This window comes from Vombatus ursinus, unplaced genomic scaffold (assembly GCF_900497805.2).
Source record: "Vombatus ursinus unplaced genomic scaffold, bare-nosed wombat genome assembly UNPS02010394.1, whole genome shotgun sequence".
Lineage (NCBI taxonomy): Eukaryota > Metazoa > Chordata > Mammalia > Diprotodontia > Vombatidae > Vombatus > Vombatus ursinus.
In genome coordinates this window covers 9,388,879-9,404,669 of record NW_020950172.1, presented here as the reverse complement: position 1 = coordinate 9,404,669, position 15,791 = coordinate 9,388,879, and the positions used below count along the sequence as shown (strand labels likewise).

General features: G+C 49.9%; 2 protein-coding genes and 1 non-coding gene across 5 annotated transcripts in view; 1 reads left to right on the top strand and 2 right to left on the bottom strand.

Moving 5' to 3' along the window:
- Positions 1-1,550, bottom strand: part of POLDIP3 (DNA polymerase delta interacting protein 3) — a 26,577-nt gene extending 25,027 nt beyond the window's left edge. Inside the window, exon 1 of one of the 2 annotated variants that reach the window (XM_027854284.1) lies at positions 1,385-1,550. In XM_027854284.1, coding sequence (XP_027710085.1) covers positions 1,385-1,443 — 59 coding nt within the window. In that variant the 5' untranslated portion in view covers positions 1,444-1,550. The remainder of the gene's footprint in view (positions 1-1,384) is intronic. The other variant, XM_027854283.1, reaches the window with a different exon arrangement.
- A 310-nt stretch (positions 1,551-1,860) lies between these two features.
- LOC114037511 lies at positions 1,861-2,011 on the top strand. The gene has a single exon (XR_003568456.1). It is a non-coding gene; the product is annotated as a U12 minor spliceosomal RNA (small nuclear RNA).
- A 9,509-nt stretch (positions 2,012-11,520) lies between these two features.
- The window catches only part of LOC114037406 (NADH-cytochrome b5 reductase 3), a 37,408-nt gene continuing 33,137 nt past the window's right edge, over positions 11,521-15,791 (bottom strand). For both annotated transcript variants that reach the window (XM_027854255.1, XM_027854256.1), the window contains exons 8-9: positions 13,383-13,482; positions 11,521-12,696 (exon numbers count right to left, since the gene is read on the bottom strand). In XM_027854255.1, the coding sequence (XP_027710056.1) occupies positions 12,524-12,696; positions 13,383-13,482 (273 nt within the window). In that variant the 3' untranslated portion in view covers positions 11,521-12,523. The remainder of the gene's footprint in view (positions 12,697-13,382; positions 13,483-15,791) is intronic.

The window sequence follows — 15,791 nt, the reverse complement described above, 5'->3', positions numbered from 1 at the left end:
GAACAGGGGCTATTTTCACTATTGCACCCCTCCAAACTCTCCAGGAATAGGGGCTATTTTCACTATTGCACCCCTCCAAACTCCAGGAATAGGGGCTATTTGCACCATTGCACCCCTCCAAACTCTCCAGGAACAGGGGCTATTTTCACTATTGCACCCCTCCAAACTCTCTTGGAATAGGGGCTATTTGCACCATTGCACCCCTCCAAACTCTCTTGGAATAGGGGCTATTTTCACCATTGCACCCCTCCAAACTCTCTTGGAATAGAGGCTATTTTCACTATTGCACCCCTCCAAACTCTCCAGGAACAGGGACTGCTTTCACTGTTGCACCCCTCCAAACTCCAGGAATAGGGGCCATTTTCACCATTGCACCCCTCCAAACTCTCTTGGAATAGGGGCTATTTTCACCATTGCACCCCTCCAAACTCTCTTGGAATAGAGGCTATTTTCACTATTGCAACCCTCCAAACTCTCCAGGAATAGAGGCTATTTTCACCATTGCACTCCTCCAAACTCTCTTGGAATAGGGGCTATTTGCACCATTGCACCCCTCCAAACTCTCTTGGAATAGAGGCTATTTTCACTATTGCACCCCTCCAAACTCTCCATGAACAGGGACTGCTTTCACTATTGCACCCCTCCAAACTCCAGGAATAGGGGCTATTTTCACCATTGCACCCCTCCAAACTCTCTTGGAATAGGGGCTATTTTCACTATTGCACCCCTCCAAACTCTCCAGGAATAGGGGCTATTTTCACTATTGCACCGCTCCAAACTCTCCAGGAACAGGGACTGCTTTCACTATTGCACCCCTCCAAACTCCAGGAATAGGGGCTATTTTCACCATTGCCCCCCTCCAAACTCTCCAGCAATAGGGGCTGTGATCCCCGCTGCACCCATCCAAGCCCTTTGCAACAGAAGGCTGTTAGCACTACGGAGACCCTCCCGGCGCTCTAGAATTGGGGAGGGGGCTGCTATCACCGTGACCACCCTCCCCGCGCTGCAGACACCGGGGCGGCCTAGGCGCTCGCCCCCTCCCTGCACCCCCGCCTCCCTCCCGAGGCTCGGCAGCCTTTCCCCCAGGACGCTCGCGCCCCGCCGCCCCGCCCTCCCTGGAGCCAGGAATGAGCGGCGGCGCCGGCAGCCAATGGGAAGGCGGAGAGCGCGCGCGGCCGCGGAGGCCCGACCAATTAGTAGCGGCGCTGGCGAGAGAAGGTGGGCCCTGGAGGGAAGGAGGGCCTGGCCCGGGCGGACCAGAGGGCCCGGAACCCGGGGCATCCCCCCCGGCCGCCCGGCCCCCGGCCAGTGCCTGGAGAGGCTCCAGGCCCCGGGCCCCGGCTCCGAGGCGGCCCCGAGGAGAAAGAGAGGCAGCCTCACTCACCGGCCCTTCACCGTCACCCCGCGCTTCCGGATGAGCTCGTCCAGGGACAGGTCCGCCATCTTGCGCCGCGGAAAACGAGAACAGGCGCCTCTCACACACTCGGCGCTCCCCCGCCCATCGGTGCCGGAGAAGGGACGCAACTGCTTCCGGTGCCCAGCTCCCGGTCCTTCCTCCAACGCACGAGTTCTCGCGACACCCGGCCCCTTCCGATCTGGCCAATGCCGGAGCGAGGCTGGAGGGCTACGTATCCCATGAACCCTCGCGATGCCGGCCTCTGATTTACATATAGAGGACGGAATGTTAAAGGGCCTTCTTTCGCCCCTCCATAAAAACTTTAAAAACCGTGACTGAAGTTCATTGGGCCGATTTATAAAGCGGTCCGGCTTGTGCTCGGTGCCATCAGCTGTTACGCACTCACCCTAAGCGTAATAGGTCTGGGGACCCTTCCCAGTCACGCGTAAGCGAGTGGGCTGTTTATGCCTTAAACTTATGAGTAAGGAAAATAACGATTCGGGGTGACGCCCGAATCCTCACTACGCATGTGAGAAGAATTTTTGCGCGGGTACAGGTTGTCCCTAAGGTGACCCGCCTACTTTAGCGGGATGCCTGGGTGTAGCGATCTGCCCGTACGGAATTTTTAGTATTAAAAAATAGGTTTGTTGCGTGTGTGAGGCATGGGCCTTTTGCAAAAAACTAGGTTTACTTTTTTTCCGCCTTGGTTTTAAAAACCGTTCTGTGGGCGTTCTAGCTTTTGTTTGGTTTGTTAGCGGTCCACGTGGTCCAAGCATTCACTGCTGGAGTACTGTTGTTATGAGTTAGCGCCTCGCTCTCACCTTTTCTCTAAGGGGGTTTAATTTCAATGGAGCAGAGAGGGCAAACTCGGGAGGGGAGTGTTGGAAAGGTGGTCTCTGAAAGCCTAAGTTGAAGTGTGGTTCCCCCTACAGCAGCTCTGAGTATAAGTTGTAGAACAGGTGCTGCTCGTGTGTGTCTTGTGCAGCAATCCTTTGGGTAAGATCTAGGTGGGAGGGGGTGGCTGCGGCTGGAAAGAAATGGGGCCCTCAAAGGAAGGGCAGGTGAAGGGGGCGGGGCTGGTCCCAGTGAGTACTGCTAGTGAGCTCCCCGGCCTGGGGCCTGGAGACTTCCCATCTGAGCTTGGAGTGTCCGTGGTGGGAAAGGTTGGGGAGGGGCTTGACTGCACTTGGATCACGGCTTGCATTGGGTGCCTCCTAAGGTCCTTTCTCGTTTTGGGATTCTCGGATTTGGGGGTTCTCGTGAAGAGAGCGTGTTAACGTTAACTTGGCCAAACTCGCCGCCGCCCGGAAGCGGAGACCTTGGCGAGCGGGTATTAACGGTCTCTTGTCACCAGGGGGAGGAAGTGCGCTGCGGGAGAGAATTGGAACCCCGGGAGGGACCGCGAAGCTCAGACCCGACCCGAAGAGTTGTGGTGGTCGTGATGATAAAGAATCATGTTACCAGTTGTGTTTTTCCTTATTTCTTTTTTATTTACTTATTTGTAGTTTTCAACATTCACGTCCACAAGATTTTGAGTTCCAAATTTTCTCCCCATCTCTCCCCTCCTCCTCCCAAGACGGTGCATTCTGAATACGCCTTCCCCCAATCTGCCTTCTCTTCTATCTACCCCCCCTTCTCTTATCCCCTCCCCCTTCTATTTTCCTATAGGGCAGGATAGATTTCTGTACCCCATTTTCTGTATTTCTTATTTCCCAGTTGCATGTGAAAACAATTTTTTTTTAACATATGTTTTTAAAACTTTGGGTTCCAAATTTTCTACCTTTCTCCCTCCCCACCCACCCGCATTTAGAAGGCAAGCAACTCGATACAAGTTATACATGTGTAGTCATGCAAAACACTTCCATAGGAGTCATGTTGTGAAAAACTGTATTTTCCTTCATCCTATCCCGCCCCCGAGCCGTTTATTTTAGTCTCTTTTAACCCTTTCCCTCCTCAGAAGTGTTTGCTTCTGATTACCCCCTCCACCAGTCTGCCCTCCCCCTTGTTATCCCCCCACTCTCTCATCCCCTTCCCCCCTATTTTCCTGTAGGGTAAGATAGATTTCCATACCCAGTTGAGTGTGTATGTTATTCCCTTATTACTGAGAATAAGATTCACTCATTCCCTCTCACCTTCCCCCGTTTCCCCTCCATTGTAAAAGCCTTTTCTTGTCTGTTTTTTTGTGAGATAATTTACGCCATTCTACCTCTCCCTTTCTTCTCCCAGTATGATCCTCTCTCACCCCTTAATTTTATTCTCTAGATATCACCCCTTCATCTTCAACTCACCTTGTGCCCTCTATTTATCTATCTATCCATTTACATACATACATATATATATAATTTTTTTCCTCCAACTACCCTAATACTGACAAAGGTCTCATGAGTTACAAATATCATCTTTCCATGCAGGAATATAAACAGTTCAACCTTAATAAGTCCCTTATGATTTTCTCTTTCCTGTTTACCTCTTCCATGTTTCACTTGAGTCTTGTATTTGAAAGTGAAATTTTCTATTCAGCTCTGGTCTTTTCATCAAGAATGCTTGAAAGTCCTCTATTTCACTGAATGTCTATTTTTTCCTCTGAAGAATTATACTCAGTTTTGCTGGATAGGTGATTCTTGGCTGTAATCCTATCTCCTTTGACCTCCAGAATATTATATTCCATGCCCTCTGGTCCCTTAATGTAGAGGCTGCTAAAGCTCGTGTTATCCTGATTGTGTTATCCACCCACAATACTTCCATTGTTCTTTCTGGTTACTTGTGATATTTTCTCCTTGACCTGGGAATGTTATTAAGTATTAATTATTAAGCCTTCCCATTTGCAAAGTGCTCCCTGGGGAATTTTAAATTGAAGCCTAGGGCTGGAGATCGAACTGCCCCCGACACCCTGGGCAATCCTTGGCAGTCTGAGAATCCAGCTCCCCCCCGGGCTTCCATGCCAGTCAGCCAGTGGTTTTATTTAAGTATCTGTAACATCTGGTTGATAGCTGTGTGACGCCTCTCAGACCCTCAGCTCCCTTCTCTCTCTCCAACAGGGTTAATCATCCTTCTACTCCGGACCTCCCAGGGATCTTTAAAAGTTTAAAATTTAAACCACAATGTGCTGCATACATAAATGTGTGCTCTTATTATGAGTGAATGAATGAATGAAGAAGCGTGTACCAAGGGCTTAGATGCAGATAAAAATCAAGGCAGCCCCAGCCCTCAGCCACCATCGTCATTCAAAGCACTAGCATTATTAGCTCGCCTCACTCCAGGGCTAAGAGAGTGCAGTCAAAAGATCTGGGTTCGAATTCTGGCTCTGACATCATAGCCTGTCACCCAACTCCTTCGGGCCTGTTCTTTCATCTGAAAATTAAGAACCTTGACCTCAAGGATTGAGCAAGTCCCTTCCAGCCCTAATCAACAGAACAATGCCTAAGGGTTGCCATGTGCTTGGGGGGCACAGAAAGACAAAAAATGGAGACTTCTCCCAGTAGGGGAAGGGGATTCCAGCTCTTCCGCCCAAGGATTCCGGGTGACTCAAGCGTTTGTGGAAGGAAAAGCCTTGAGTCGCTCCTCCGGCCTGGTGGCCCCCTAGCCACTCGTGGTCAGGAAGGAACCTGCCTCCTCTCCCACCCACAGGGATTCTGGGGTTCTTTGGTTGCCAGGAAAATGCAAACCGAAACCACTTCATGCAGCTGAAGGAAAGCAGTCCAGGGCCGCCCGGCCAGCACCACTCCCTCCAGAAGAAAAGGTCGACCATAGCCGCCCACTTCTCCCTAGAGATGATAAGGTGCTGGAAGGTGAGGAGTTGTTCCCATTTTACAGAGAATAAGACTGAGGTCCGAAAGAGAGGAAGAGGTCGTCTGTCAAGTCGGTGACCGGAACCCGGGTCCTCAGAGCCCCGACTCAGGGCGCTTCTATAGGGTCGACATAAGAGAAGGGACCCAGAATGCAAGCTGCCTGCGGGCAGGGACTCTTCTTTTTGTCTTTGGTTCCCGGCACCTCCTGTTGCCAGGCGCAGAGCTAAGCACTGGGAATACCAGAGACAAAGTCCTGCCCTCAAGCAGCTTACTGGGATAACAAGAGAAGTTTGTACCAACTCAAATTCATTCCTCTAACATCTCCGTGTTGTTGTTCAGTCATATCGGACCCTTCGTGACCCCGTTTGGGGTTTTCTTTGCAGAGATTATGGAGCGGTTTGCCATTTCCTTCTCCAGCTCATTTGACAGATGAGGAAACTGAGGCAAACAGGGTAAAGTGACTTGCCCAGCGTCACACGGCTAGTAAATGTCTGAGGCCAGATTTGAACTTGAGAAGATGATTCTTTTTGACTTGGGGGGGGGGGAATGGGGTGGGGGAAACAGCCCCGTCCACTGCCCCACCTAACTGCCCCCAGGTAATCAAATCTAGTCCTCAGAAGCTCCACATAAACCCCTCTCTAAGCACTCATCTCCTACTTGGGGTGGGCTATCAGCTCCTGGAGGTCCAGGACTGTTTCTCTTTGCTTTAGTATTCCTGATGCCTGGCACATAGTACATGGTTTAACAGTCCTTGGTTGATTGATTGATTGACTCCAAAATCCTAAAGTTCAGGGCCAGGACTTAAGCAGAATTTAATCTCTTTATCCCTCCCACAGGACAGAGGCCATAGTTGAATGGAGGCCCCTACCTATCCCTGAAGAGGCTGAATTTTGTCCTTACCCCACACAGGGCAAGAGAAAGGCTTCCTTCAACTCATTCATTTCCATTCTCAAAATCTCACAATTTTATATGGCTGGTTTCTCAGCTCCTTCTGAAGGCCTCTGTGGTATTTCTACATGTCCTTCTCTTAGAAGGTAGGGAGATCTAGAGAGCCCCAGGAATACAGTGAGTACTGAATGAAGGCTTTTTAATTAATTGATTGATTGGATTAATTGATTAACTTGGGAGGTAGGAAACTAGGGTTGGATTCCTGGGTCTGTCAACCAGTTTTTGTATGTCTTTGGGTAAATAACCTAATCTCTGTTTCCTTCTATAGAAAATAAGAGATTAACTTAAAAAAAAAAACACTAGAAAAAGAACATTTTAAATAGCCAGTACTAAAATGGAAATCCTGGAAATCAGAGGAAAGATTAATAAAATTGAAAGTTAAAAAAATTGAAAAATTGAATAAATATAACTAGGAGCTAGTTTTATGGGGGGAAAAACAATAAACTAGATAAACCACTGATTAATTTGATTTTTAAAAAGGAAGAAAACCAAGTTATCAGTATTAAAAATGAAAAGGGTCATTACACCACCAATGATAATGAAATTAAAGCAATTTTTAGAAGTTACTTTGCCCAATTATACGCCAGTAAAACTGATTATCTAAGTGAAAGAGATGAATAGCTACAAAAATATGTTGCCCAGAATAATAGAAGAGGAAATATAATACTTATTATAAATAATCCTATCTTATTATAATATATAATAACTTATTATAAATAACCCTGTCTTGGAAAAATATATTGAACAAGCCACAAATGTGCTCCTTAAGAAAAAATTCCCACGACCAGATGGATTCACAAATGACTCCTACCAAACATTTAAGGAACAATTAATTCCAATGTTGCATAAACTATTTGAAAAAATAGGTAAAGAAGGAGTCATACCAAATTCTTTTTATGACACAAAGATGGTGCTGATACCAAAATCAGGAAGAGAAAAACAGAGAAAGAAAAGTATAGATCAATTTCTCTAATGAACATTGATAAAAAAAAATTTTAGTAAAATACTAGCAAGGAGATTACATCAATATATCACAAAGATCAGACACTATGACCAGGTGGGAGGGATACCAGGAATGCAGGGCTGGTTCAATATTTGGAAAACTATCAGCATAATTGACCATATCAATAGCATAACCAACAGAAATCATTTAATTATCTCAATAATTGCAGAAAAAGCTTTTGACAAAATACAACACTTATTCCTATTAAAAACACAAGAAAGCATAGGAATAAGTGGAGCCTTTCTCAAAAATAAGCAGTATCTACCTAGAACCAAGAGCTAACATTATCTGTAATGGGGATAAGCTAGAAGCCTTCTCAATAAGACCAGGGGTGAAGCAAGGATGTCCTTTATCACCACTATTATTCAATATTGTACTAGAAATGCTAGCTCTAGCAGTGAGACAAGAAAAAAAATTGAAGGAATAAAAATAGGCAATGAGGAAACAAAACTGTCACTCATACATATGATGGTATACTTAGAGAACCCTAGAGAATCAACTAAAAAACTAAAGCAATTAACAATTTTAGCAAAGTTGTAGGATATAAAATAAACCCATGTAAATCATTAGCATTTCTATATGTTTGCAACAAAACCAAGCAGGAAGTGATAGAATAAGAAATTCCATTTAAAATAACAGCAGACATAAAATATTTGGGAGTTTACCTGCCAAGATAAACCCAGAAACTATATGAACACAATTACAAAATACTTTTCACACAAATAAAATCAGATCTAAACAACTGGAGAAATATTAATTGTTCATAGGTGGGCTGAGCCAATATAATAAAAATTACAATTCTACCTAAAATAATTTACTCGGTGCCATGCCAATCAAACTACCAAAGGATTATTTTATAGAGCTAGAAAAAAAATAACAAAATTCATCTAGAAGAACAAGAGGTCAAGAATATTAAGGGAATCAGTGGGGGAAAAAATATGAAGGAAGGTGGCCTAGCAGTACCAGGTTTCAAACTGTCATGAAATCATGGTAATCAGGAAAACCATCTGGTACTGTCTAAGAAATAGAGTGGTGGATCAGTCGAATACATTATGTACATAATACATTGTAGTAAATGACCGTAGTAAACTAAGGTTTGAGAAACTCAAAAATCCAAGAGATCAAAGAAAAGGGAAAAGGACCTATTTGTACACAAATAGTTATAGCAGCTCTCATTGTGGTGGCAAATAATTGGAAATTGAAGGGATGCCCATTAATTGGGGAATGGATGAACAAGTTGTGGTATATGAATGTAATGGAATACTATTGTGCTATAAGAAATGATGAGCAGGCTGACTTCAGAAAAACCTGGAAAGACTTGTATGGACCGATGCTGAGTGAAGTGAGCAGAACCAAAGAATGTTGTACACAATAACAGCCACGTTGTGTGAAGACAATATTGATCAACTTAACCCTTCCCAGCAATACAAGGATCTAAGACATCTCCAGAGACCTTGTGATGGAAAATGCTGTCCACATCCAAAGAAAGAACTATGGAAGTCAAATTGCTATTTTTTTTTCTCTTCTGTTGAGTTTTGTTTTCTCTTTCTGATGGTTCTTCCTATTGGTTTTAATTTTTACTTACAACATCACTGATGTGAAAATATGTTTAATATAAATGTAAATGCATAGCCTATATCAGATGGGGGCCGTCTTGGGGAGGGTGGTGGGGAGAAAGGGGGAGAAAATGGAAGTGATTATTGATAAATCAAAATAAATTAATAAAAAAAATTAAAAATTAAAAAAAGAAAAGGAAATGATGAGCAGGATGCTATCAGAAAAATAGAGGAAGACTTACATGAACTGATGCAAAGTGAAGTGGGCAGAACCAAGAGAATAGTTTACACAATAACAACCGTAAATGACTCAGCTACTCTGATCAACACAATGATCTAAAATAATTCCAAAGGACTCAAGATGAAAAATGCCGTCCACCTCCAGAGAAAGAACCAATGAACTCTGAGTGCACATGGAAGCATTCCTTTTTTCACTTTATTTTTTATTACTTTTTACCGTTTGGGGTATTTTTGGCAACATGGCTAATACGGAGGTATGTTTTGCATGACTTCACATGTATAACTGATATCACGTTGCCTTCCTACGGGTGGGAGGGAGAGAGAGAGTTCGGAACTCAAAAAATTTGTAAATGAATGTTAAAAGTAAATAGCAAAGAGTAAATACAGGATTAGGACTAACTGGTCTAAAGTCCTCACCCTCTTCTTACACAGGCAGGAAAGGGCGTCTGGAGGTTTGCCCTGTACATCTGAGCAGTCTGGGGCAGAACGAAGCTCAGGGAGGGAGCCTGGGAGGAAGAGCGCCCTCTTACTGTGGGATAGAGATAGCGTAGGGTTGCTGTGATTGTGTCCCATGCAGACTACAGGATGGTTATTGACGTTCTTCATGATAAAGACGGGCCAGTTACACTGTAGCCTGTGCTGACACAGACCGGCTGACTGGACTGGGCAGAGAGGTTTTCCACCTCCTCCACGAAGCCTGCCCTGATTTTCTCTTCCTTCTCTCTCTCTCTCTCTCTCTCCCTCTCTCTCCCTGTCTTGTCTCTGTCTGCCATTCTCTCTCCCCTTTCCTCTAAACGCTCTTTACCAGGGTGCTGGGGTCCTGGCAGCTCTCCTGCCTGCCTTGGCTGACATGCTATAGCCTGGTGAAGGACCCAGTTGGGTGTTAGGGGTGGGCCTAGTACATTTTAAATGAGAACCCCATGAAACTAGGGGAGGTGAGTGGGGCATTGCCCAGGGTGCCAAATTACAGGGTACCCACGGCACCATCCTCCAGTATCCTTGCCTTCCCCTGTACCCTGAAGCCTCACCTGCAGCCCACCTGGTCCCTTGCCCTGCGAGTCACCGGTCCTTCAGCACTGCAGAAACCTCGTGATGTCCCGGGCTGCCCAGGGCAGCATCCTGAATGAGCCACACCTGCACATGCACACCGCTCATCCTGTCCCCTGGATCCAGCTGCAAACACTGGCAGCTTTTCTCCCCTTCCAAAGCCATTCTTCTGTGTTTATGTGGAATCTCATCTTGGGCAGAGACCTCAGGGCACGTCCCCCAATCTCTACTTAAGAACCTCAAGGCAGTTAGGTGGTGCCATAGTGCACACAGCCCCAACCTGGGAGTCGGAAGGACCTGAGTTCAAATCCGGCCTCAGATACTTACTAGCTGAGTGACCTTAGGCAAGTAATTTAACCCCCAATTGTTTCCCCAAAAAAACCTCCCTCAACACGCACACACCCACACACACACATACCCCCACACCCCCCACCCCCCCACACACCCACACCCACACACACACACCCCTATAGCCTCCCAACATCCAGCCTCTACTTAAGTTCCTCCACTGACAAGGAGCTCACTACCTCCCAAGGCAGCCCATTCCAGTGTGGGCAGATCTTATGATTAGGAAGGCTCTTCTGGTGTGGAGACTCCAGCCCTGACCTCCACAGCCCAGTCCCAAGTTTCCTGGAGGAAAGCTGATTCATTCCTTGACAAAGAAACAGCCACAGCAAAGCAACATTGAGCAAAGTTTTATTCTATTTTCTGCACAAAAGAAAAACTGTAGCCTGGAAGAAAGCCACTATTGGAGAAGGAAGCAGGACAAAAGCATTGCTGGCAGCACCCACTGCCCCGACCCCCCTGCTGCCCAGGGAGCCCGGGGGTGCCCCCAGAAGCTGGGCGGAACCAGGATGTGGAAAGGCAGTTCTGGGGGAGCAAACCCGGGCAGCGCCCGCAGCGTCTTCCCTCCATGGGCCGTTCTGGCCCCAAGTTCCGCCCGACCTGGAACGGTCCGTCCACTTCGAGTCACCGCGAGGTCGGCGCTAATGGCCCAATGCAGGAAGGGGCCTCCCGTCCACCCTCCCCGTTCCCTAGCCCCTTCTCTCTCTGCAGCCCCTGCTGCTGCTGCCTCCCTCTCGGCCACCCTCTCTCCTTCCCATCACGAGGATACACACACACACGCAAATACACCGTCATTCACTCACACACACACACACACACACACACCTCTACCCAGCCTGGCCAAGTGACCCTGTCCCTCTGATGCCAAGAGACAACGGTTATTCGCAAAGCAACATTTGAAGGGGAAAGTAGTTACTAGCAGAGGCAGACCCCTCGCAAAAGGGAAGGAAGAAAAACCACACATCTGGTACAGATGTTAGACTGCCTGGCCTCTTGGGGGAGAGGCTCCCCTAGGGGGAAGAACACTTTGGAACCTGGCTTCCTCCTGAGGCTGCCGTTGGAAGAGGCAGGGGCAGGGGGCTGGGACCTTTGTCTGACCACGCCAAGACCCCTGGCATCTGTCTCTCTCTATCTCTGTCTCTCCCTCTCTCTCTCCTGTCTGCTTCTCTGTCCTTCTCTGTCCCTCTGTTTCTCTGTCTCTGTCTCTCTCTCTCTCTCACACCCACACCCACACCCACACACACCCACACACACACACACACACACACACCTTGACCGCTTGGGCTTCCTATCGGAGGAGCTGGACCCGCTTGCCCAGTAATTCCGCCCTCACACCGCGCCTGGCCCACTCCCAGCTTTCAGATTCCCCTCCTTATAAGTCCTCCACAACTCTTTGAGTACTTTTCCCCCAAAACAAGCAGCTTTCTTTCCATTTCCCTTCTGAGGCAGAGGAATAAATGAATCACACCACGGGCTAAGGAGGACGGCTGGAGTGAGCCTGCCCTCCCGGTGCCATCGTGACTTCCCAGGAGGCCGTGGTGCCCTGCTGCCTGGCCCCTCTGGAGCTGGCCCCCTCTCGCCCCCTTCAGGACTTGGAAGCTGCCCCAGCCTGCGGAAGGGGTAGTGGGCGTGTGGGATCCCCTGTGAGCTCCCTAGGGACTCTGCTCAAGCTCCCGGGACGGGCCCCTGGGTGGGTGACGGCCCCAAGGGAGTGCAGACCAGCCATGGCTGGAGCCACCTCCTTTGGAGAAACCCTTTCCTGCATGGGAGCTGGGTTTATTGGAGAAGAAAAAATAAAATGTAAAAATGTAAAAAAAAAAGGAAGAGACCCTTGACTTTTTAGGCAGCGTGTGACTGAAAGAAATGAACTGTGGAAAGATGCTTCGGTGTCTGGGAGTGGCTACGTTCCAGCCGAGTGACCAGCGTGACCGCCCACCTGGGAACTGTCACCCCTGGCGGAGGAACGGAACTCAGTCACCCACTCAGCCTGGGAGGGGAAGGTACAGAGGCCTGCCTGCTTTCCTGGGGGGAGGGCTGCCAGTCTAGAGACCTATGGTCGGGTGTGGCTTCTCAGCACCTGACACGGGCCCATTGGTTTATGTGTATGTATGTGTGCATATGTGTAAATGTATGTATATGTGTGACCGTGTTCCCGTAAGCCAGCTCCCCGCCTGCGTGCTGCCCCAGGTCACTGTCCCCCCTAAAAGGAGAAGCGCAGCTCCTTGGAGTACCCCACTTTGTCCAGGTTGGGGATGCAGGCATACTGGATCATGGGAGGAGGCCCACACATGAGGATCAGGGGATCGACTTCAGGGGGAGGCAGGTGCTCTCGGATCATGTCCTCGTTCACAAACCCTTGGCTGTAGTCCCAATCTGAAGGGTCAAGGGAGGGGGGAGGAAATAGATTATTTTGAGACTGGCCCAGTGAAAAATTTCCTCAATTCCCCTCTCCCTCCCCAACCCCACCGATTGCCATCTCGCCCATCCCTCAAGGCCCAGCTCAAATGAAACACCTCCTCCATGAGGCCTTCCCTCATTTTCCACCCAAGTGTACGAGCCAGTGAGGTCTGGCAGAAGCCTTGGACTTGGAGACATCCACTGGACTCTCAGCTCTGCTCATAACCCCTCTTTTGGGGCCACATATGAAGAGCACCCCCAGAAGCCCAGAGGATCCCTGACAAGGGGTTTGTCAGCCTCTGCTGGGAGATCTCCAGGGAAGGTGTGCCCCCCCCCGCTGACACAGCTCCTCCCTCTGAGATAGCCCCCCACCTCTGGGACAGCCCTCCATCACTGGGGCAGCCCCCCACCACTGGAACAATCCCCCCCCGAGACAGCCCCCCACCCCTGGGACAGCCCCTTCTTCTGAGACAACCCCCCACCTCTGGGACATCCCCCCACCACTGGGACAATCTGTCCCCCTGAGACAGCCCCCCACCACTGGGACAGCTGTTCCCTCTGAGACAGCCCCCCATCTCTGGCACATTCCCCATCCCTGGGACAGCCCACCACCTCTGGGACAGCCCCTCCCTCTGGCACATTCCCCACCCCCACCCCCTCACCTTCAGGGGCTTTATCCACAGTGAACCAGAGCTTAAACCGGGCTGAGTGCTGGTTCCTCAGTTCCTCCAGCTCAGATCGGAGCAGAATGTCCTTTTCTGTCTGCAGGAGGGAGGCCCCCAGAAAGACAGAGTCAGACAGAGGCAGGGAGGCAGGGGAGGCCGGGACAAGGTGGGAGACACGCACTCAGCCCAGCTCTCCCCCAAGAGGCTCAGCCATAAATGGGGAAGGGATGTTCTTCCTCCTCGTGACCCCCCCACCCCACTACTCCTGAGCCTCCAGGTACCATGGTCACCTCCCGTCTCACGGACCTGTCATGAGGAAATACTTTGTAGACCCCAAAGATTTACAAAAATGGGGGTTCCTCTGAACTCTCTTATCGCACAGGGAGGGCCTTGCTGGGATTAGAACCTAGCAGCTCTTATACCTCCAGTGATCCTTAGGGTCATCTAGGCCATTTCCCTGCCTCTGGGCAGGTCACCCCTGAAGGACCCCCAGAAGTGAAGCAAGCATTCAAAAGACCCCCCCCCCCCCCCCCCGCCCCCCCCCCCCCCCCCCCCGGCAAGCCTCCCGCCCCTCTCCCAGAGGAGGACCCTACTGCCCCGCAGCCCCAGGGGACCCTGACACTCTAAAGGCTTTAGCCAAGATGGGCGCCCTAAAGGGCCTTAAGAGAGGAGGGGGAGGGAAAGCTGGCCTGAACAGTAAGCAGGAGGACCCGGGTTCAGGTCTAGTCGCTGCCTCTGACACATTCTGGCTGTGGGACTTCTTAGGGAGCCCAGGCAACTCTCTGGACCCTAAGCTACACAGAGAAGGTCTCCCCAACTTGGGTAGACGGGAGTCCCCCCAGGTGGCATGACCCAGCCTCAGACACCTATTGGCAGGGTCGCCCTGAGCAAGTCACTGAACTTCTGTCTGCCTTGGTTTCCTCATCTGTAAAATGAGGATGATAATAGCGCTTCCCTCTCAGGGTGGCTCTGAGGACCAAATAAGAGAACACACAAAGCGATAGAGAAATGTGAGTTATCATTGCTGTGGTCATTAGTATTAGTACCAGGAGCTCCCCATTAAGAAAAAGGGGTGGGGGGAGGAGGCAGGAACTTTGTAGAAGGGGTTCTGTCAGAGGAGACCTTTTGAAGCAAAGAAAGGACACCCAGCCCGCCGCGCCCCTTCACCCAGACCGAGAAACCTCGACTTTCCTACGGTGGATTTTTTCTCCCTTAATTTCTCTTTATGGATGGGCCCAGGGAGGGTCGGAGGCACTGTCCCAGGCCCTCCAGAGACAGCTGCAGAGAGCCCTGGAGACGGGTGACAGGATGGTGACGGGAAGCGTGGCCCCTGCAGTCATGGGATGCAGGAGCCAGGAAGGACCTTAGACAGCAGCGAGGCTGGGGGAGGGATGGCGGTAGTAACGTAAAGAACTGTGGAGTCCAGAGAGGGAAGGAAGTCAGAAGAGGACAGGAAGTTGTCAGTGGAGCTAGGATTAAAACCCAGGTCTCCTCAATTCCCAGGCCTGCGCTCTTTCCAACTTGGTCTGTCTGAGCCTCAGTTTCCTTATCTGTGAAAATGGGGATAACACAATCTACCCTATCTGGGATCATACAGTTTAGAGCTGAGAGGACCCTTAGAACAGGGGATGTCAGAGCTGGGAGGGGCCCTAGAACAGGGGATGTCAGAGCTGGGAGGGGCCCTAGACCAGGGGATGTCAGAGCTGGGAAGGCCCTAGACCAGGGGATGTCAGAGCTGGGAGGGGCCCTAGAACAGGGGATGTCAGAGCTGGGAGGGGCCCTAGAACAGGGGATGTCAGAGCTGGGAGGGGCCCTAGAACAGGGGATGTCAGAGCTGGGAGGGGCCTTAGAACAGGGGATGTCAGAGCTGGGAGGGCCCTTAGAACAGGGGATGTCAGAGCTAGGAGGGAGATTAGAACAGGAAATGGCAGATCTGGGAGGGGCCTGAGGCAAGTCACTTCCTCCCTTTCAGCCTCAGTTTCCTCATCTGTAACATGAAGGGGCTGGACAGGATAACCTCTAAGGTCCCAGGTGTCTAAGGGGCAGGTGCCTAGCACCCCAGGAGCCCTGCTTCTGGCCATCTCCGCCTTCAGCCTATGGCCTGCAGAGTCATGCCCCGCCCCCCCAGGGATCAGTGAGCCTGATCCTCAAACAGCACCCCTCCCCCTCCCCCTCCCCCTCCTCCTCCCCTTCCTCATTGATCAGTCACAGCACCAGCCTATGTTTCTAGGTCAGGAAGCTTGAGCCCCCACCAGTGATGGTGGCTGCTTCTGGCGTTGCTGGGTGACACAGCCATGAGCCGGTACAGAAGCAGAGACCAGCCTGCAGCCCCTCTGGGAAGCCCATTTCCAAGTCCTGGTAGACACAGAGAAAGGAACCAGGGCCTGAAACGCTTCCATCTCCTTC